General features: G+C 44.7%; 1 protein-coding gene across 7 annotated transcripts in view; it reads left to right on the top strand.

The window, feature by feature from the left end:
* The window catches only part of MYO10 (myosin X), a 259,943-nt gene that overhangs the window by 211,980 nt on the left and 25,767 nt on the right, over positions 1-22,196 (top strand). For all 7 annotated transcript variants that reach the window (XM_042233921.1, XM_042233923.1, XM_027980154.2 and 4 more), the window contains 7 exons: positions 6,208-6,332; positions 6,425-6,539; positions 13,760-13,866; positions 14,646-14,879; positions 15,893-15,938; positions 16,961-17,818; positions 18,699-18,822. In XM_042233921.1, the coding sequence (XP_042089855.1) occupies positions 6,208-6,332; positions 6,425-6,539; positions 13,760-13,866; positions 14,646-14,879; positions 15,893-15,938; positions 16,961-17,818; positions 18,699-18,822 (1,609 nt within the window). The remainder of the gene's footprint in view (positions 1-6,207; positions 6,333-6,424; positions 6,540-13,759; positions 13,867-14,645; positions 14,880-15,892; positions 15,939-16,960; positions 17,819-18,698; positions 18,823-22,196) is intronic.

Raw genomic sequence — 22,196 nt, forward strand, 5'->3', positions numbered from 1 at the left:
TTTCAAACCTAGGACTCAAACACCTTGAGGTCTCAAACACTGAAAAGCATTAGAACTTCAGGGGTCCACAGATAATTAACTCCTTCTGTATTCATTAGTTAAATAAACACAGATTGAGCAGCCCCTTGCTATGGACAGGTGACTATTTCCAAGTCCCGCTGTCATACTTCCTACTGTCTCTGCTTTATTTTTGGCATTATGGAAGGCTAGGTAATATTCAGGGTAATCGTGTTCATCAGCACACAGATGCATTTTTCTTTTTTTGTTGTAAAACACCCTCCCTGTCCTGTGTCCTTGTCTGCCAGAACTTCTGTTGCCCTTTATGTAGACATTTAGCTACCAAAGCTTGCCTTTACCCATAATTGATTTTTTGTGGAGGGCTTAGCATGCTCTGCTGTCTATCACTTGTTTTATTGAAGCATTATGAAATCTTATTTTTTCAGATTGTAAGGGAAAAGTTCTATTTTTTGTTTTGTTTTGTTTTGTAGAATTAAATTACCTGAAGCTAAATGTATTTAGTCCTGTCTCCAGAATGCAAATTTTCTCTTGCATCCATCTCTTTTTGTCCATTTTAAATGCCTCGATGTCAGTCTGACTTTTACAATACCTTTTTTCTAGGCTTTATTAAGCTGTAAATTGCGTTGCATACAGTTGACTCATTCAGAGCATAGCATTCCGTCGTTTTTCACCTGTTCACAGATCTGTGCAACCCTCACCCCCGACACTTAAAGCATTTTCATTAGCTTAAAAAGAAGCCCTCTTACCTGTCAGCTGCTGCCCCTCTGTCTCTGCAGCCCCAAGCAGCCACCACTGTACTTCCTGTCCCTGTAGATTTCCTGTCCTGGACATTTCACGTGGATGGAATCATGGAACACGTGGTCTTTTATACGGCTGGCTTCCTTCACTTAGTGTAGTGTTCTCAAGGCTCATCCATGTTGTAGCAGGTAACAGGGCTTCATGTTTATGGCTGATTATATTCCTTGTCATGGATATGAAGCACATTTTCATCTGCTCATCAGTTGATGGACATTTGGGTTGCTTTTACTTTAAAGTACCCTTCCAGCAGCTTCTCCCCTGCTTCTCTGTCCCCATTTCCACCTTACTCCATGAAGGACCTCTAGAATCCATTCTGTACCTGATTTTTTCTTTTACTTTGTAAAAAAAAATTTTATGTGTCTTCAAAGATATACAGCCAAACAGAAATTTCTTATGTGGTGTGTATGTGATCATTTCTTTCTCTTAGTGCCATCTGATTTCCCCCCTTTTTTCTTACCTGTCTCTTCTTCCCACCACCCATAATAGTGCCCCCCACTCCACAACAGCCTGGCATGTCTCCTCCTATCCTTTTCTGCACATCGTGTATCTAGATATATATATTCACACACACGTGCGTACGTAGAACAGGCGTCATGTTTGATGGGACCACTGTTTGTTTTACAGTAATGAGATTCTCACACATACTTCTCTGCATCTTGTTTTTCTCACCTTACAAAAGGCTTGAGAGTTAACTGGGGTATTTAAAAATACATTTAGGATTTATTTCTATGTGAAGTGAAAGTCACTCAGTTGTGTCCTACTCTTTGCAACCCCATAGACCACACAGTCCATGGAATTCTCCAGGCTAGAATACTGGAGTGGGTAGCCTTTCCCTTCTCCAGGGGATCTTCCCAACCCAGGGATTGAACCCAGAACTCCTGTACTGCAGGTGGATTCTTTACCAGCTGAGCCACCAGGGAAGCCCATTTATATGTTATTTAATCATTTTATATACTATTTGTAGCTAATATTTATTGCTTATTTAATTTGTTAATTTTTTTTAAATTTATTTTTACCACTCCACTCAGCTTGTGGGATCACAGTTCCCAATCAGGGATTGAACCCACGGCCTCATCAGTGAAAGCACAGAGTCCTAACCACTGGATCTCCAGGAAGTCCCTACTGGGGCATTTTTAATTTGTGCTTATTTTTTAATGGGCACATACCATTTCATGATGGGCATGATGTCATCGTATACCCAGCCATTCCTCTGGTCTTGTTTCCAGTTTTGCCACTACCAAGGGAAGGGGGAGGGGAGGAAGGTCCATCTACAGCCCAGGTCTGACCCCAGCCGGCAGCCCCTGAACCTGGAAGCAGTTGCTTCAGACTTGAGTGCCGTGTCCACTGTCAGCGCAGGTTCCCTCTCTGCCTTTTCGGTGTGAGCTGTGCTCTCTGTGTAGAATGTCCCATCCCCCCAGCACTGAGTTGTAGATGCGAGAGTCCAGACTCTGACTTGTGGATCTTAATTCAAATTCATGTACCACCTGTACCATCTCGATACTTTTCTTTCTTCTGCATTCCCAAGGAACAGGATTTTGATTTTCAATGTGCTTTTAAATTTACTTTGAATTGGAGGACAGTTGCTTTACAATATTGTGTCTGTTTCTGCCATGTATCAACATGAATCAGCCATAGGTATATGTATATGTCCCCTCCCTCTTGAACCTCCCTGCTCCTTCCCACCTCTTCCCACCCTTCTGGGCTGTCACTGGGCGCCAGATTTGACCGCCCTGCATCATGCAGCAAATTCCCACTGGCTGTTTAATGTTGCTTATGGTAATGTGTATGTTCTGATGCCACTCTTTCAACTTGTCCCACCCTCTCCTTCCCTCACTGTGTCCAAAAATCTCTTCTCTATGTCTGCGTCTCCATTGCTGCCCTGCAATAGGCTCATCAGTACCATCTTTCTAGATCCCATATCTATGCACTAATATGCGATATTTGTCTTTCTCTTTCTGACTTACTTCACTCTGTATAATAGGCATCCACCTTATTAGAACTGAGTCAAGTGCCTTCCTTTATATGGCTGAGTAGTATTCCATGGTGTATATGTACCACAGCTTCTTTATCCATTCATCTGTCAGTGGGCAGATGAAGTTTGATATTAGGCTGTCTACTATATAAGCACTGACGTCTGGCATACCTGTCACCCTCCTAAATTCCAGGGTCATTGGAGACAGAATCAGCCCGTGAGGCTATGCAAGTGAAGGGCAGAAGGTATAAGAGATTCTCTGTACTTTCCTCTCAGTGTTGCTGTGAACCTAAAACTGTTCTTAAAAACAAACAAAAAAATAACGTGGAGACAGTAAAAATATGAGTGGTTGCCAGGAGTTGAGGAGAGGTAGAGGTGACTAGATGAAGCACAGGATTTCTGGGCAGCAAAACCGCTGTGAGTGAGGCTCTGATGATGGACACGTATCATTACACACTCATCAAAACTCACAGAATGTAAACAGTCAAGAGTGAACCCTGACGTCAGCTGTGGGCTCAGGGTGATTAGGATGTATCCTGTGGGTTCATCAGTTATAATGAATGCTCTACTCTGGTGAGGCTGTTGGTTTAAGACACAAAAGAATCTAGCAGGTATTTTTTAATGTTTTCTCCCCAAGCATGAATCACAAAACCTTGATGCATAGTAGGTGTTTATTCATTTAATATTTGGTAAATGGATCTCCCGGGACTTTAATTACCCTAGTTCATGGCTGTTATTTCCCAAATCCTCCTTAGCTGTTGGCCAGCGAAACTTCCCAGTTAGGACACTGCAGGGAGTCTTTGAAGGGGGGCCTTCCAGTTCTGGACAACTAGTTACCAGTGTGGACTGGAGGCCATGAGGGAAGTTTCAAAAGGACACATGCCTTTGAGTTGTGACTTGTCCCCCACCCCTCCTAGCTGTGTCATCTTTGAACCAGAAAGAAAAGGAAGTTAAAACTCAGAAGAGACCCACCAATGGAAATATAGGTCTACTCCCCTCGAGATGGCCCGGTGGGTTGCCCAGGGTGACAGTCTGCCCAGAGATCCGCCTTCCCCTGGTTAAATTTCTGTGAAGGGGCAGAAGCACAGTCACAATGGGAGCCTGGAAAGAGTGGCCACTCCTGGTGGCTGCCTCCCGCCCTCCCCTCCCTGGGCTCTATGAAACCCTACAACCACACCACACTAATTAGCCCGAGAATGGAAGGGGTTGTCATGGCGACCGAGCACTTTTTAAAGCACAGGAATGGTGTTCATTATTGTTCAGTGTCTTTAGCTGTGGCGAAAAGGTCAGTGTGGCAGTTGTTTTCCATATGAATTTTGGCCTGAGAGCGAAACTGAATGTGGAATGTTCCTCGGAGGGACTGGAAGATGGTAAGTGCGGCTGGACTTTATGGATAGGGGTGTCCGTTAAGTAGTATTTTGCAGAGTTTTAATAACTAGTACCAAGCTAAGGAATTGTATGGACTTTGTTAAGTAGAGATCGGAAGAAAAGGAGCAAGGGAAAAACAGTATGGGTGAGGAATGGTGAAAGTTCAGAGAGATTTTTTAAAAATCGGACAAGTCTCGAAGCATCAAATGATTAAACATGAAATTTGTAGATTTTTCTGACTATGAATTTAACAGTTAACTAAGCCTGATGTCTTATTCAGTGTCTGTTTTATGTTAGCTCTCTGGTGGTCATTGTGGATTCAGATTATATCCCCAAATAAATTTAAGAACTTTTAACCACATACCTTGAGAACTGTTGCACCTCTTCATTTTTTAAATCCAAAGATTAAGTAGAGGAGTAACCAAGGCTAATTTTTTCATGCTTTTATTCTGTTCTTTCTTGTCTAAGAATATTTGAAGTAATTAAGACTAGAAAGCAATGAGCCACAATTCTTTGGGTATTTGCCCTAGTTTATTGGCTAGATTTGGGTAGAATACTGCCAAGCAGAGACAGTTTGACTACTGTGTTTTAGGAGAAATCAAATACGAGAGAAGTCATTCTGCTGCATGGGACAGCAACTTTTCCATCAAACGCTGCAAAGATTTGCAGAGCATTCTTCAGATTTATGTTTTGCTGGTTTGGAAAGCCAACAGGATAATGTGCCTTTCAGCCTGATTTTGTGCTAATGACTGGCTGTGTTTTTACAGCTCACAAATTTAAGCCACTTTATGTCTTTGCACTTTTAAACAACATCTTTGGGTCCTATGGCACTATTTTTCAGCCATCTTATACCCAGTTCTGTAAGATAACAAAATACAAGTTAATTAAAGGAAATGGGGTGTCTGGATTAAAAAACAAATCACTGCTCAAAAAGCTGTGAATGGGAAATGGCCTACTCTGGGGCTTTTCCCTGGAAGACCATTGTCCTGTCAGTAGTGCCAGTTTGTCTGGCAACTGAGCAGATCTGAGAATACGACTCAGAATGTTAAGTCTTGGTTTGATTTCCTCTGCCTTTCATTTGTATGTTCCGGGATTAATATGTTTAGTGATCATAGTACGGAGCATGATAAACAGCATGTTTGACTAGAAGTTGAGAATTTTTGTTTCTTTTCTCCACTTACAATTTCTCCTTTTCCCCTGTAGCCCCTAACTCTTCCCCCAGTCCTCCTTGGGTCACTTCACTGCATTCTTCAGCTAAAAAATGCCTGGAAATTGCAGTATTAAAAACAGAGTGATAAATGTATGACACTTTAGCTTCTTTGGAAAACATAGAATTAAAAATGGTGGTCTGGTTATGATATTCGTAAAATAATGAGAAATTTGAACCTGAATATTAATATCGAGGAATTATTGATATCTTTTAAATATAACAGTATTGTGATGAAAAGTGATCAAAGGGTTAGTTGCTTAGTCGTGTCTGACTGTTTGCAACGCCATGGACTGTGGCCCGCCAGGCTCCTCTGTCCAGGGGATCTTCCTGACCCAGGGATAGAACCCTGGTCTCCTGTACTGAAGGCAGATTCTTTCCCATCTGAGCTACAGGGAAGACTCCTAATAGTGCTGTAGTTCTGTTTAAAAATGATACTGATGGGGGGACTTCCCTGGTGGTCCAGTTGTTAGGACTCCATGATTGCACTGCAGGGGCACAGGTTTCATCTTCATTTGGGGAACTAAGATCCTGCATGCCGCACAGTGTGGTCAAAAGAAAAGAGAAAAAGTTTAAAAAAAAAAGAAAGATACTGAAATGTTTACAAATGAGAAGGTGTGCTATCTGGGACTTGTTTCCCAAAAAAAATCCAGGAACAAACAGTATGTGGGCTAAGGATGGGGCAGGGTTGATAGTGCTGGCTATTATGACAAGTCTATAGGTACACGGGTGGAGTTCATTTTCTCTTCTATGTATTTGTGTAGGCCCAAAGTATATGTGTGTACAGCTATGGTGTGGGTGGTCTTGTTAATAACCTTATCTTCTCACCTCTTGGCACATTTAGATGCCCGACCAGTTTGACCAGGCAGTTGTGGTCAACCAGCTGCGGTACTCTGGGATGCTGGAGACAGTCAGGATCCGGAAAGCTGGCTATGCTGTCCGGAGACCCTTCCAGGACTTTTACAAAAGGCAAGATGGAGCTGCAGAGACCCTCTTTCTTTTCAAAGTGATTGGGGAAAAGGTTGTAACCCACGGTGATGCTGGACATTCTCACGTTGCAGGTATAAGGTACTAATGAGGAATGTGGCGCTGCCTGAGGACATCAGGGGCAAGTGCACGGCCCTGCTGCAGCTCTACGACGCCTCCAACAGTGAGTGGCAACTGGGGAAGACGAAGGTAAGATTTCAGAGGGCGAATGGCTGGCCCGTCAGCCCCCGGAGAGATGTTTAAGTTCTGTGTCCTGTGATGACTGCTAATCAGTTGTTTGTCAGCATTAGAAAGATGGTATCGTGGTATCACGCTGGCCAACACTCTTTGTCCTTCCACCATTAACCCTGTATTTGAAGTCCTTGACTCTTTGGAGACTGTGTTCTTGGGGACCCACTGAAGCATCAGGTCCTGAGTATATTTTCATTCAGTCGGTCAACAGATGTTGGCTGATAAGCAGCTCAGTGCCAGCAAAGAGCTAGGCAGCCTCCAGCATCTAAGAAGTGAGGCACCAGATCCTCTAACTTTGCATTGTCGTAACACTGCGCGTTCCCTGTGCACCATGGGAGCTGTTGTGTGGGAGACCAGAAATCGTATGAAATCATGTAGGTTGCCCAAAGTCCAGTCCCGAAAGCCGAGGTAAAATCCATTCTTTACACATGCAGGTATGAAGCCTTTACCCCTTAGCTAAGTGGTGAGTGGTCTGGCCTCGATTGCAAAAATTAGCCATAAAGTTGGCAGTGCAACCTTTTCTCCCAGGATCAGAAATGGCCAAAACCCCCATCTGGGCTTCCAGCTTTGTCTCCCGCCCCACCCCCAGTGTCTTATCACACGGGAGAGGCAGAAATGCAGGCAGCTGGGGCTTGGCCTTTGAGTATATGGATGTCCTCATAGTTGGAGGTACTCCTCAAAGCTCACCTTCTGACCCTGCAAACAGCAGTGCAGGGTCAGAGAAGTATTTTAAAGTTGCCGCTCAAATTATGTTTTTAACCTAGGAGTTTCTTAGTATAAAAAAAGAGAGGAAGAAGAGGGAAAGAGAGACAGGTATCTTGCAGTTTGACTATCTTCATCTTAGAGCTGCTCTGATAAAATACCATAGCGTGGCTTAAACACACACACTTATTTCACACAGTTCTGGAGGCTGGAATTCTGAGATCAGGGTACCTACACGGTCAGGTTCTAGCAAAGGGCTCCTTCTTTCTTTATAGTCAGCTGCCTTCTTATTATGTCCTCAAATGGTGGAGAGTGACTTCTGGTCTGTCTTCCTTCTTTCCATCATGGGACCTCACCCTCCTAAATGAAATTACTTCCTAAAGGCCCGACTTTCAAATACCATCACACTGGCACTTAGGGCTGCAGCATATGAATTGGGGGCAAAGAGGTGCTAGACATTCAGTCTATAACACTGATGTGAAATTAATGACAAGTATTTAGGCATCAATTGGAGGTGACTTAGTACACATCTATTAGGGTAGAAATAGCATGCAGAGGTATTGTGTTGGTTATCTATTGCTGTGTAACAGTCAGCCATAAACTTAGCAGCTTTCACAGCACGAGTCAGGGTCTCCTAGTATCTGTGGGTCAGGGGTCCAGGCATAGCATAGCTGGTCCTCTCTCTGGGTCTCAGTCTGTCAGCTAAGGCTGCATTCCCTTCTAGAGCTTGTGATCCTCTTCCCAGCTCATGTGGCTCTAGAACTGAGTTCTTTGTGGTTGTAGGACTGTTATTGTTGTTGTTCAATCACTCAGTCGTGTTTGATTCTTTGCAACCCCATGGGCTGTAGCCCACCAGGCTTCCCTGTCCTTTACTATCTCCCAGAACTTGCTCAAACTCATGGCCATTGAATCAGTGATGCCATCCAACCATCTCCTCGTCTGTCGTCCCCTTCTCCTTCTGCCCTCAGTCTTTCCCAGGTCTCTGTTTTCCTGCAGGCTGCTACCCTGAAATTACTCTCAGCTTCCCACCCCGTTTCTTACCCCGTGTAGTACACGAACACTGTACTACACGGTGCACACAGTAGGAGCTCAGTCAGTGTCAAGTGCTTAAATCAAAACACACACACACACACACACACACTGTTAGGGAATGACACGAGATTGTTATACATTTAGTCACTCAGGAAAACACCCACTGGTGTTCTCACCCTGGGCCCACCCGCTTCTTCGGGGCCAGCAGGAGAAGCTTGGTGGAGTCTTACATATAATGTAACACACTCCCAAGAGTGATACCCCTTCCCCTGTGCCACGTCCTAAAAGAAAGTCACAGATTCCACCCACTGTAGTCGGATTAAGCAAGGGCATAACCCACTGGGGCGTTCGGGGTCCCTTGGGGTGTGTGTCCTCGCAGGTTTGTAGGTCTCTGTACCGGGAACTCTCCCATCTCCTTGTTTTAGCCAGTCTATCCTTCAGGTCTGCTTGGATGCAAACTGATGGGAATCCTTTTTTTTTTTTTTTTCTTTCTTGAATTGAAGTATAGTTGATTTACAGTGTTGTGTTAATTCTGCTGTACAGCAAAGTGACTCAGTTATATACGTATATACCTGCTTCTCCATATTCTTTTCCATCATGGTTTATCACAGGATACTGAATATAGTTCCCTGCGCTATACGGTAGGACCTGGTTGTTGATCCATCCTATAATAGTTTGCATCCGTCAATCCCATGCTCCCAATCCACCCCTCTCCCACCCTGCGCCCCCTTGGCAGCCCCCAGTATATTCTCTATGTCTGTGAGTCTGTTTCTGTTTTGTAGATGCTTTGATTTGGGACACAGTGTAGATTCCACATGTAAGTGGCATCACGTGGTATTTGCCTTTCTCTAGGAATCCTTTTTGACGTGTTCTTCTCACCCTGTACCGAGACTCACCCCTAAATTGGATTAAGCCCCCTCCTCTGTCATGGCTTCCCTCATAGATCAGTTGGAAAGAATCTGCCTGCAGTGCAGGAGACCCGGGTTCAATCCCTGGTTCAGGAAGATTCCCTGGAATCTTACATTCTCTATATTATACCCTCCTCCTATCTCACTTCCTTGTATGGTGGGATAATATCAAAGATCATTGACTTACCGAGCCAGTAGCAGTCACTTTTTTGAGCACTGAGCACCAAAAACCCAATCCAACTTCATTTACAAATGGAAGTCAGGCCCCAGCACAGCTTAGACTTGGGTGTTGCACAGGGATATAGAGACATTAAAGCATTGCCCCTGGTTTACTCATTTGCTGGGAGATGTCATTCATTATCATGTCTGACTCTTTGCAACCCCACGGACTGTAGCACTCCAGGCTTCCCTGTCCTTCACGGTCTCCCAGAGTTTGCTCAAACTCATGTCCACTGAGTTGATGATGCCATCCAACCATGTTGTCCCCTGCCCTCAATCTTTCCCAGCATCAGGGTTTTTTCCAATACAACTAATAAATTATAGTGTGATCTCTTTAAGGAATGAGGACACAGCTCCAGGAGAGAGCTCACTGTGAATTGAAACAATCAGAAAAGTATTCAAGAAAAGGAAGTTTTTAAAGAGGAGTTAAAGTTTAACTGGTGACACATTGGCAGTAGAATGGAGGCTTATCATTTTATGTAAATATTAGGAAGTAAATGTAAACATGGAGAGCATTTGAATTGTATCTGCTAAAGAGCTTTGACCTTGACCAACTTTTGACTTAATTATATGCTAGCAGTGTTTCTGTCTGTGCTACTGCCAGAGGTCTTTTCATTTAAACCTGTAAACCACTAAGGAACATCGGATAAGAAGTTTCTGTCGACACTTACACGGTAGAGGAAACTGTGGGCAGCGCTGTAGTCAGAAAATTCAACATGGCACCAGGTCTGAATACACAGGCTTAAAAACACATCTAGTTCTCGGAAGGCAAGGATTCGTATCTGCTGGGGAAGCACCCCTAAAGAAGACAGGAGGCTAGCTGAGCCCCTGGAGCAGCCCAAGCAGGATATGTGATGTGTGTCCCCATTGAGAAGCTGAGTTTAGGGAGGCAGAGATGGACAGCTGCCCCCCTCTTTTTTTTCCTGGCTTAGGCTTTTCCCTCTGCCCTGTGACTCCAGGACGTTGCACTTTTCCGGTCACCTGGACTACGCTGCCAGACCTTACTTCTTCTGTGGCAATAAAGTCTGCAAGAGGTGTGCTAAACAGGCATGTTTATTAGAATAATCCATAGGCTCTTAAGCTATCTAAAGAAAGAATTTTTTTTTTAAAAGATCCACAGGAAAATATTCATATTGGGTAGTGAGTCAAGGTTGGCTGAGCAGCCCCCTGAGTGGGTGTTGACCTTTCCTAAGCTGTTTGATGATTCCCGACAAGGACCTCCACTCACAGCAGCTGGATCCTGCTAACTTTATCTTGGCTGTGTCCTGGGAACATGGTGACGTGGCAAAAGACACCCTGCGCTGGAAGAACTGGCATCAATTCCCACATGTCACTGCGTAAATTCAGGGTAGATGTTCTTAATGAAGCCAAGTCAGGTCTCTAAAGCATTTTGCTCCATTTTCCATTATGGAAAGAGGATCTAGATAAAGATGTGGATGTAAATCTAATGGGCAGAGCAGAGAGCTCTCTTTGATGGGCATGAAACTAAAACAGGTATTTCTCTGATTCTGATCCAATCAAGAGAGTCTTTAGACCTCTGATACAGTGTAAAACGCTTTCCCCTTCATATTGTTGTTGTTCAGTCACTAAGTCATGTTCGATTCTCTTAACCCCATGGACTGCCGCAGGCCAGACCTCCCTGTTCCTCACTGTCTCCCAGAGTTTGCCCAAGTTCACGTCCATGGTCAGTGATGCTACTGCCTCATCCTCTGCTGCCTTCTTCTCCTCCTGGCTTCAGTCTTTCCCGGCATCAAGGTCTTTTACAATGAGTTGGCTCTTCACATTAGATGGCCGAAGTATTGGAACTTCAGCTTTAGAATCAGTCCTTCCAATGAGTATTCAGGATTGATTTCCTTTAGGATTGACTGCTTTGCTCTCCTTGCAGTCCAAGGGACTCTTGGGAGTCTTCTCTGGCACCACAGTTTGAAAGCATCAATGGTGATCGGCCTTCTTTATGGTCCAACCATCACATTCCTGGGGTTCCCTGATAGCTCCGTTGGTAAAGAACCCACCTGCAATGCAGGAGACCCTAGTTCGATTCCTGGATCAGGAAGATCCACTGGAAATGGGATAGGCTACCCACTCCAGTATTCTGGCCTGGAGAATTCCATGGACTGTGTAGTTAGTCCATGGGGTTGCAAACAGTCAGACACGACTGAGCAACTTTCACTTTCTTTCTTTCTCACATCCCTACTTGACTACTGGAAGCACCAGAGCTTTGACTATATGGACCTTTGTCAGCAAGATGATGTCTTTGCCTTTTATACGCTGTCTAGGTTTGTCATAGTTTTCCTTTTAAGAAGCAAGCATCTTTTTCCTTCATAAAGCTTCCTGTTTGTTCGTATGATAAATATATGGCTCTTTGGAATTACCACTTTTGTTTTATTATGTCACCACCACCATCATCACTCTTCATCAAGATTTAACTTTAGTAATTCCATGCGGGTCCAGCAGTTACAGCTTCACGTCCACTGTAAGGGGCTCAGGTTTGATGCCTGGTCAGGGAACTAAAATCTGGAATCCCATGCCACACAGCTCCGCCAAAAGAAAAAAAAGTAAATGGCGAATGTTAAAAAAAAAAAAGACTTTATTACTTTTTTCTTTTAAACAGTAAGCAGAAGCGTTTGATTAAGCTTCTTAATGTAGAAGAGTCATCTCAAAGAGAAGTTTAAATATTTCTTTGAGGTCCAGTCTTGGTGAAAACTGCTTCTGACCCATGGTTTTGGTAGAGATCCATATTTCTGGAAACTTTTTATCATTATCAAACAAACACAGTTTATGCTTGTAGCTTCTGCTTTTTACTGTGTGTGTGTGTGTTTTTTTTTTTTTTTTTACTAACTTTGCAGTCTCTTTATGCATCAGTGGAGCATATTACTTGCAATTGTAGGAAGAGCATTGTATGAAAAGGTTTTTTGGGAGAGGTATTGTGGGAGAGTTTTACAAATGCTCAGAAATCCACAGCAGGAGTAGGTAAGGTTTCTGTGAGTCACATGGTGGTAGAATTCTTTATTTGCTTTTTTGCTCAAATGTCTTGGAAGAAACAGAGCAGAAAGTCTGGAAGAATGTGCCATCAGGGGACATGATGCATCGTCATAGGCCAGAATGAGTCACAGGAGCATAAGTCAAGAAATCATGAATGAGGGAGTGTGTCCTTTAACCCCTGACCAGTATTTGGGATTAGTTTTTTTAGGTAATAATTCAAAACTTCTTAGATGTGCATCACATTGGAAACTACAAAATTAAAAGCTCCCGTGACTGAAAAGTGAAAGTGTTAGTTGCCCAGTCATATCCAACTGTATGTGACCCCATGGACTTTAGCCTGCCAGGCTCTTTTGTCCATGGAATTCTCCAGGCAAGAATACTGGAGTGGGTAGCCATTCTCTTCTCCAGGAGATCTTACCAGCTTAGGGATGGAACCTGGGTCTTCTGCATTGCCAGTGGATTCTTCACTGTCTGAGCCAACAGGGACGCCCTGCCATGATTGAGGGGAGGGTCTTTTATTTTCACACTTTTTCAAATATTATGGATTCTGATACAAATGCCAGTTACCAGCACACTTATTTTATGTAAATGACAAGCTTAGTATTGAAGTCCCCATAGCCAGAAACGGGCCAACAGATAGCTCCCATCTGTTTAGTCCTGATTCTGATTGTCTTGGGCTGTAACGTCAATGATTCAGTGCTCATTTCAAACAGTTTACAGAATTACTCTTAAATGTCAATTTTTTATGTGCTTTATTTTTGAGGCCAAGAAGCTTGATTGTAATTACTTGACAGCGTAAAGAGAGACTTTCCACATGATGACAAATAACAAATAACAAATGTTTTACAAAAGTCTTGGTTATTTTCCCCTCCGTTTCTTTCTTTCATCAGGGAGTCTTTTCATGCCTCTTGTTACTTAGTGTAGACTAGTGCTGGTCCCTGAACTGTTTGCTCTGGCCCACGATGAGATAAGTGTTTATAAACTTCAGTGGCAATTTCGCAGTCATTTTATGCCTGTTGAACTAATAATAACCAAAAAAGTAGGACTTCTATGTTAAATATCCTTTAGTTTTTTTTCTTTCTGGTAATATATTTTTGACCACATTTTACAAAAGTCTTAGTCTTTGACAGATGGGATATTAAAAAAATCCTTTCCCCACTGGGAATTTGAGATTCCCTTTGCTGGGCAGCATTGTTTTTTGTGTTTGGAGGAAAAATCGGAGAGAGAAAACAGCCTTACCGTCCCCCCCACCCCAAAACGATCTCTGACTCAGAGAGGCCTTCCCTATACCTGCCGCATTTCTGCGGTTGTGACATGTCACTCCCTCCTGGGCAGGTCTTCCTTCGTGAGTCCTTGGAGCAGAAACTGGAGAAGCGGCGGGAAGAGGAGGTGACGCGGGCGGCCATGGTGATCCGGGCCCACGTCTTGGGCTACTTGGCGAGGTAAGAAGTGTGCGGAGGGGAGGGGGGGTGTCTAGCATGTTTCACCCAGTGGTGCTGGCTATTATATGCTTTCATTTAAAATAGACCCAGGCGGGTTCTTATCAGGACCAGGCTAAGTAGAGGGCCAGGGCAGCACTCCTAATTGGTGATGGCCAGTTAGCTTGACCTGGGCAGGAAGTGGGAACAGGGGCTTGTGATGTCTCAGAGCGGTAGCGTCTCTAGGGGGCACTGGGCGGGGTATTTAAATAGTTTCCCTAGTTCCTTGGAGCCATATACTGAAGCCACAGGCAGCTTGCCTGTTTACTTTGGTGTTGACCCCTGGGGTCCACAGCGGCCCACTCTCCCGGGCTGGTCCGCTGGTCATCATCTCATCATCATACATTACATTTTCTCGAACATAAAAACCATCCTGCTGTGGTGAATCCTTTTTCCTTTTGCTCCCAAGAACAGCAGAAAGTATCACATCCCTTGGTTCTGTTTACAGCCTCACTTCCTGCCTGGACTTTGCAGTCAGTTCTTAGGAGCGATGTGTTTATTTAGCCAATATGATGGCAGGCTTCTTGCTTGAGTTCTGTTATTATTCTTTTGTTTTCCTTCTGTTTTGCCCACAAGGGCCTGCTCATTGGCTCCCGGTAATGAGTCCCAGTAATGAGTGGATCAGCCCCAAATAAGGTCCTGCTCTCTTGTCGTGTAACATTAACGTAAACTCCTGTGAAGAGCTCGTGGCCTCATTCCGTCCTCAGCGATACTGTTGTGCTGTTTTCGTTCCCGTTTTTCAGAAAGCAATACAAGAAGATCCTTGATTGTGTAGTGATCATTCAGAAGAACTACAGGGCCTTCCTCCTGAGGAGGAGATTTTTGCACCTGAAAAAAGCAGCTGTGGTTTTCCAGAAGCAACTCCGAGGTCAGATTGCCAGAAGAGTTTACAGACAGCTGCTGGCGGAGAAACGGGCAGAGGAGGAAAAGAGGAAACGGGAAGAGGAAGAAAAGAGGAAACGGGAGGAGGAAGAAAGGTATGGACTTTCCTTATTTGCATGAAACAGACAGGACACCTTTGGAGTTTTTATGCTCTGGATCCAGCCTTGAGGCTGTAATTCCCAGAGCATGCTGCTGGAAACAGTACCTTTTGGTGGGTCAGATAAAATTCCTTGGCATCACTGAAGACCCAGTTTCATGCATATTTTTATTCATGCAAAGAATAGCTGTCTGTACTGCCCAAGGAAGACACCCCGTTCATCCTTCACGCCTTTTAACTCATCTTTAGCAAAGCTTTTGTTGACAAGTTCACTGTTAGCTCCTAGTAATGGTAGATGCCATTCTTGTAGCTGTTAACGGTGAGTTTAGCTTGATTTAAGGGTTTGGGAGGGATCGTTGACTTAATTATTGCTAGGTTTTTTGTTTTTTTTTTAAGGTTTATTTATTGCTGAGCTGGGTCTTCATTGCCACCTTCAGGCTTTCTCTAGTTGCAGGGAGCAGGGCTGTTCTGCAGTGTGTGGGCTTCTGATTTCTCTTATGGTGGGGCACAGCTCTAGGCTCGCAGGCCTTAGTAGTTATGGCACACAGGCTTAGCTGCTCTGCACCATGTGAAATCTTCCTGGACTAGGGATCGAACCCAAGTCTCCTGCTTTGGCAGGTAGATTCTTTACCACTAGAGCACCACGGAAGCCCAGTTAGTGCTCGTTTTGAGATGTCTATGTGAATAGAGTTGGCACATATGCAATGATGTGGAAAACTGGGAGATGGGATCACAGTAATCTATGTTCCTCTGGAAACCATTTGAATATTTGTTTTATGTGGATTTTATTGACTTTTCGAGCATGCTACTGAAGCGTGCCCCTCAACTGCTGAGCAAGCATTTGTAGCTTGTGCATCAGCTGAATGCGCCAGAAGCTTAGTTTTGTGACTTGTTTTTTAAATAATAATCTTGGGGGGAAGAAACCTTGGCTTTCTGAAAAGTGGTTCTCAGATTTATTTTTTTCATTGCTTTCATTTATTTTCACTGTCTTATTTTCTTGACTATTTTTAGAGAAAGAGAGAGGGAACGAAGAGAAGCGGAGCTTCGCGCCCAACAGGTGAAAAACGCCGTGACCACGTGGCATCTTGTCTGTTACCTTCCCACTACTGACACTTTTGGAGGAGGACATGGCACCCCACTCCAGTATTCTTGCCTGGAGAATCCCATGGACAGAGGAGCCTGGCAGGCTACAGTCCATGGAGTCACAAAGAGTCAAACTCAACTGAGTGACTAACAGTTTCACTGACACTTTGCCTCAGGGACGAGAAACTAAAATAATGATATAGGGAGAAGGATTCAAAACTAAAGACACAGGAAGAAGGATTTTAGAGGAGATGTTTCTGTTGCCATTTTTAACCCATTACAGTTGGGTAAAAATGTATGAATGTCTTCAGATTTTTTGTGCCAGTCACAAAAGCATGCTAGCTCTAAACCGGTAGCACCACTGTACTAATTTGCTCAGACTGCTATAATATATAGTGCCACAGCCCGGAGGGAATTAAACAAATCAATTGTGTCACAATTCTGCAGGCTACAAATCCAAGATAAGTTTCTGCAAGGGCTGGTTTCTTCTGAAGCTTCTCCCTGTAGGTTCGTGGCGTGTCATTTACATGTTCTTACACCTAAGTGCATACTTCCCTGGTGTCTGTGTGTGTGTCCCCTCTTATCAGGACATCAGTTAGATTGGCTTAGAGCCCTACCTTGGGGCCTCACTGTAACTTTATCACTTCCTTAAGGTCCTGTCCCCATATCCAGGCGTATTCCAACGGTCCTGGGGGTTAGACTACAGAGGATGAGATAGTTGGATAGCATCACTGATTCAATGGACATGAGTTTGGGTAAACTCCAAGAGTTGGTGATAGACAGGGAAGCCTGATGTGCTGCAGTCCATGGGGTCACAAAGAGTCAGACATGACTGAGCCACTGAACTGAACTGGGGGTTAGGGCTTCACATGGCAGTTTGGGAGAGGGAGGGGTGCAGGTCAGCCCACAGCGGGCCCCATCGCATCATGCAGGAGGGCCGCTGCCCCCCTTCTCTGCAGGGTCACTTCCTGACCTCTTCCTTCCTCCGGGATCCAGGAGGAAGCAGCCCGGAAGCAGCGGGAACTGGAAGCCTTGCAGCAGGAGAGTCAGAGGGCAGCAGAGCTGAGCCGGGAGCTGGAGAAGCAGAAGGAGAACAAGCAGGTGGAGGAGATCCTGCGGCTGGAGAAGGAGATCGAGGACCTGCAGCGCATGAAGGAGCGGCAGGAGCTCTCCCTGACCGAGGCGTCCCTGCAGAAGCTGCAGCAGCTGCGGGACGAAGAGCTGCGGCGGCTGGAGGACGAGGCCTGCCGCGCCGCCCAGGAGTTCCTGGAGTCCCTCAACTTCGACGAGATTGACGAGTGCGTCCGCAACATTGAGCGCTCGCTGTCGGTGGGGAGCGGGTGCGCGGGCGAGCAGGCTGCTGGGGCAGAGAAGCCTAGCTTCAACTTCAGCCAGCCCTACCCGGAGGAGGAGGAGGTGGACGAGGGCTTTGAGGCCGACGACGATGCGTTCAAGGACTCGCCCAACCCCAGCGAGCACGGCCACTCGGACCAGCGCACCAGCGGCATCCGGACCAGCGACGAGTCCTCGGAGGAGGACCCCTACATGAACGACACCGTGGTGCCCACCAGCCCCAGCGCCGACAGCACCGTGCTGCTGGCCCCCTCGGAGCACGACTCCTCTGCCGGGGAGTCCACCTACTGCCTGCCCCAGACCCCGGGGGCCCTGCCCGCCCCAGAGGGCGACTACGATTACGATCAGGACGACTACGAGGACGGCGCCATCACCTCCGGCAGCAGCGTGACCTTCTCCAACTCCTGCAGCAGCCAGTGGTCCCCAGACTACCGATGCTCCGGGGGCACCTACAACAGCTCCGGGGCCTACCGGTTCAGCTCGGAGGGCGCCCAGTCCTCGGTGAGTACCCACTGGCCTGGTACCACCCACTTCCTCACCCCCCGCCCCCTGCCGGCCCTCACTGGGCTGGAAGTTGTCTGTCATCCACGCCCTTGTTGCACCCTCCCTGGGATGAAGACATCCCCCCCACAGGATGGGCCAAAGGCAGGCTCTTAGAGCTGGTCTGAGACCCATCTCTCTTGCCAGAAGCAATCGGGTGAGAAAATGGGCCTATTGGAGCTTCAACACAAAACCCAGAGAACTGCATTTTGCCCAAAGTCTAAGAAAACTGGCATGCTCAGTGGAGAATTTGGCCGGTGTCTGTCCTGGCTTTGCAGGAGGTTGGGAAATAAGGCCCACTGTAATCTCTAATGAGGCTCACCAGGGACCTTTCAGAGAAAGCTCCAGACAGTAGCTTCAGACTCACTGCAGGATATTGTATATTGTTCTCATTTTAAGAGAGGAAACTTTGCAGGCTTCAGCAGCCCCTTTCTAGCTTCTGGATTTATTTGTAGTTTACTTTTTTTTTTCTTTCTTTTCATTGACCATGTGTTAAATACTGTCTGGACTTTTCTAAGATTTGAAGATACATTTAGCACAGTAACCTAGAGGAGATTAACTCTTGAGTGGTTTGTAGTAGTGTTGTACTTAGAGTCTTGGGATTAAACTATGTCTCGTGTGCTCCATCTCAAGCCCACCGACCACTCTTCACCAGCAGTCAGTATTTCGTAATTCTGAATTCTTTTGATGACCACACTCCATTGTATTGTGACAAATCGGCCTGTGGCTTCTTTGTCAGTTACTTTTATTTTTTCAGTGTTGATCTGTGCTGGGCATTTCCGGTGATTGTTTTCTGTCCTTTGGCTCACTGTTGGCTCTCTCTCTCTCTCTCCTGGTTCAGTTTGAAGATAGTGAAGAGGACTTCGATTCTCGGTTTGATACAGATGATGAGCTTTCGTACCGGCGGGACTCTGTGTACAGCTGTGTCACGCTGCCTTACTTCCATAGCTTCCTGTACATGAAAGGTATGACCTGCAGCCGTCCTGGTACCTGGGTTAGGGGGTGAAGCGATGGGAAACCGAGGCTGATGGAAGGGGGACAGGGAAAATCGCCCCACGTCCCCCTTCCCTGGTGTTAGGTCCTGTCGGGTGGATGGAGGGGACACCATGGTGGTGTGACATTGGTGACCTGATCAGACTGCGTAAGGACGAAGGGTCTGCAGCCACCATCACCGTTTTCAAGCCATCTCTCTCTGTCGCCTCCATGTTTCATGTGTTTGTGTTAGTCAGTCGTGTCCAACTCTTTATGACCCCATAGGCTGTAGCCCACCAGGCTCCTCTGTCCATGGAATTCTCCAGGCAAGAATACTGGAGTAGGTTGCCATTTCCCTCCTCCAGGGGATCTTCCCAACCCAGAGACTGAACCCAGGTCTGCTGCATTGCGGGCAGATTCCTTACCGTCTGAGCCACCAGGGCAGCCCTTCGCATCTCCTATCTGTGCTGGCTTCCTCCCTCCCTTTCTCTGTGCCTACATCTTTTCCCCTCTCTCTCTTTCTTAAACACGTGTACAGACACACTTGTGTGCTGCTGCTGTGGTTGGTGCGGCATTATTATTTCCCATTCCAATAATAAAGCTGCATTTTTGCCTCCATTATTATTTCCCATTACAATAATTAAAGCTGCATTTTTGCCTCCCATAGGAGTCTTAGAGACCCCGGAGGGATGTCTTATACACAGAAAAGTAAAGATCTGAGAGTGGGTCGCCCCTGGCTTGAACTGCCTTTGACATCTACTGTCTGTCCCTTGCTCGTGATGAGAATTTTAATTCTATTTTCTCATTGCCATGGAACTTGGAATGTATTGAACTAGATCTTGATGCTTGGGGACCTTGAAGCACCCTCCTTCTGGAAAAGTACTTAATCAGGACCTTGTCCCTGTGGCTTATTCATGTTCTCGACCTTGACTTCCAAATCAGTGAGAGGGATTGAGAGAAAGCATAATCATCACCAGTTTTATGTAGGTCATCAAAAGAGGGCATTGTCTGCCTTCTCGCTTGGCCCTGGACTGGATGAAGGGAGAGGCCACGTCTTGTGGGTCGGGTGGAGATAACAAGACCCACCCTCCCCAGGTGGTTTAGATTCTTTGTGTTTTCTCTGACCCTTTGTTTCTGTGCTTTGCCTTTGCTTCTCTTTTCTGTTGGGATATTTTTCTTTTCTCATATCTCTTTTGTTCTCCTTAATACTTTTTCTGTGTGTTCTTTTTTTTTTTCTTTTAACTTGGTTTCTTTTTACTTCACTTTCCTTCTTTGACATCCGTGTAGCTGCTAACATCAGTCACTTACTTTTCAAATGTCTGCTGTTCTCAGCCTCAAAGGGCTCATGAAAACCTCTCCAGGTTTGTTTTAGAGGAGATCTTCCTATTGGTGAAAGGTACTTGTTGATGGAAATTCTTATAGTTGCGTTGGGATGAAAAAGATTGAGGAATTCTAACCAAATAATCGAGTGTTCATTGGATGAGGAAAAAAAATGTCTTCACAGAGCAGAGTCTAATAATGTAGTAAGTATCTAATCATAGCATTTTAAGATTTTCTCATGCATTTCCTGGAATAAAGATAAACTTTTTATTATCCTTGTATTTTCCTCACCCCCTAATTAATCTAGTTCTCTAAGTTAGCTTAAAAATTCCCTGTAAATCACTCTTAATTGTAATATATAGCATTCATTTATTATATAATTGTCTTGATTAAAACAAATAAGATTATGAAAAAGTAAATATACATTCAGAGCACTCAGATCCCAACATTAAAGTGTTAAAAGCTCAAGAAGGTAAGCAAGTGAACTTTTGGCAAACTCATCTCTTAATAAAAAAATTATTGTGTAACTGCATCACCATTTAATCTCTGATACATTGTTGTTTGATGTTTAATAAGGCCTTAAGTTGTGACCAAAAGTTTCAAAGAAACGAGTGATAAGGCAAACCTAACCATCAGATTATATTCTGTGAGTGTAAATCAGTTTGCACCAGCCTAATAACCTCCTGAAGGTGTTCACAGTCAGGAAACTAAGAACACTGATCAGATTCTCTAGATGAAATATGAAGGGAGCCCCCGGAAAAGGGGAGGGAGGGCTGGGCGTGAGTCCCATCGATAACAGAAGCACAACAGAGTGACTGGTGGTGATGACTGTTGTAATCCGTGTCTTTGAAACAACTGTGAATAACCCTTATCATTCAAAGACGATAAGATAATAGGATAACTTTGTACCGCAGTTTCCTCTTGGCTTATTTTGAGAAACTTAGATTAAAGCCACAAATCAAGAAGGAAAAGAAGTTTTCTTCTGGTAGTCCCTGGCAAGTTTGTTGTTTGTTAGGAAACAGCTCTGGTGCTTGGCATGAGCACAAAGGCTTGTCAGCTAGGTAAGCAAGACATTCTCTAGATAGGAGACAGGGCTGCCGTCTATACAAGTCAGTGAAACACGTGCGCTTTCCAACGCACACACAAACCAGCGTTATCTTTGCTTCTCTTGTTCCACTGTGAGATTGAGATCTGTGATCACTGAGCAACCATTGAAAAAATTAATCTGAGAATGTCTGTTTTAAATATATTTCTAATCTGTAAAAGGAAAGCATTTCCTCTATATTCATTTTCAGTATCCACATTTAGATACTCTTTATTTGTGTTACTGGGGGATCAAGGAGATAACTTATGGACATTTTACAGTTATTGAAGTAGATGTGGCATTCTTCGGTGGATTTGTTAAAACAGATTCGTGACTCATGGTGGCAAAATGTCACTCTTGAGTGTCTTGGGAATCTAAGAATAATAAAATTATCCTGCTGGAAGGCTATTAGAAATATTTTTTATGTTGTAAAAGATAATATCTGTATATCCTGGTCTAGTTTCCTTCAACCAGATTTATTTCCATGAAAGAAATTATAGCTAAATTCTCATGTTCACGGTGCTATCACAGTTTAGAGTCTTTGTTTTGTAGTCTAAATTTTATATCTTGTACATGTAAATCATTTTCAGATAATGATGCCTTTCTCTGAAAAGATGTTTATTGGAAAAAGGGGACATGTTATTTTCCTATGTAAGAGTTTATTGCTGAACTCCTGAATCTTACAGATGTTGTTCCTCTCACATTGACTAAACTAAGAAAGAAAGTGTTAACTTGGACACAGTTGTAAACTAATTTCCCCTCCCTGGGGTGTCTGGACAGAAACACGATCCATAAGTATGGAAATGGTTCTCCCTCACCCTCTGCCCTGACCCCCATGGTCCTGCCTCACTCCAGGGTTAGAATATCAGTCCCTTTGTAGTCTTGGTGTTAAGCTCCTCACCAAGATTTCTAAGCTAAGTGAGTAGGAACTTCTTTGGAAATAAGGAAAGATTATATTTCTTT

The sequence above is a fragment of the Ovis aries genome, chromosome 16 (genome assembly GCF_016772045.2).
Source record: "Ovis aries strain OAR_USU_Benz2616 breed Rambouillet chromosome 16, ARS-UI_Ramb_v3.0, whole genome shotgun sequence".
NCBI classification, from domain to species: Eukaryota; Metazoa; Chordata; class Mammalia; order Artiodactyla; family Bovidae; genus Ovis; species Ovis aries.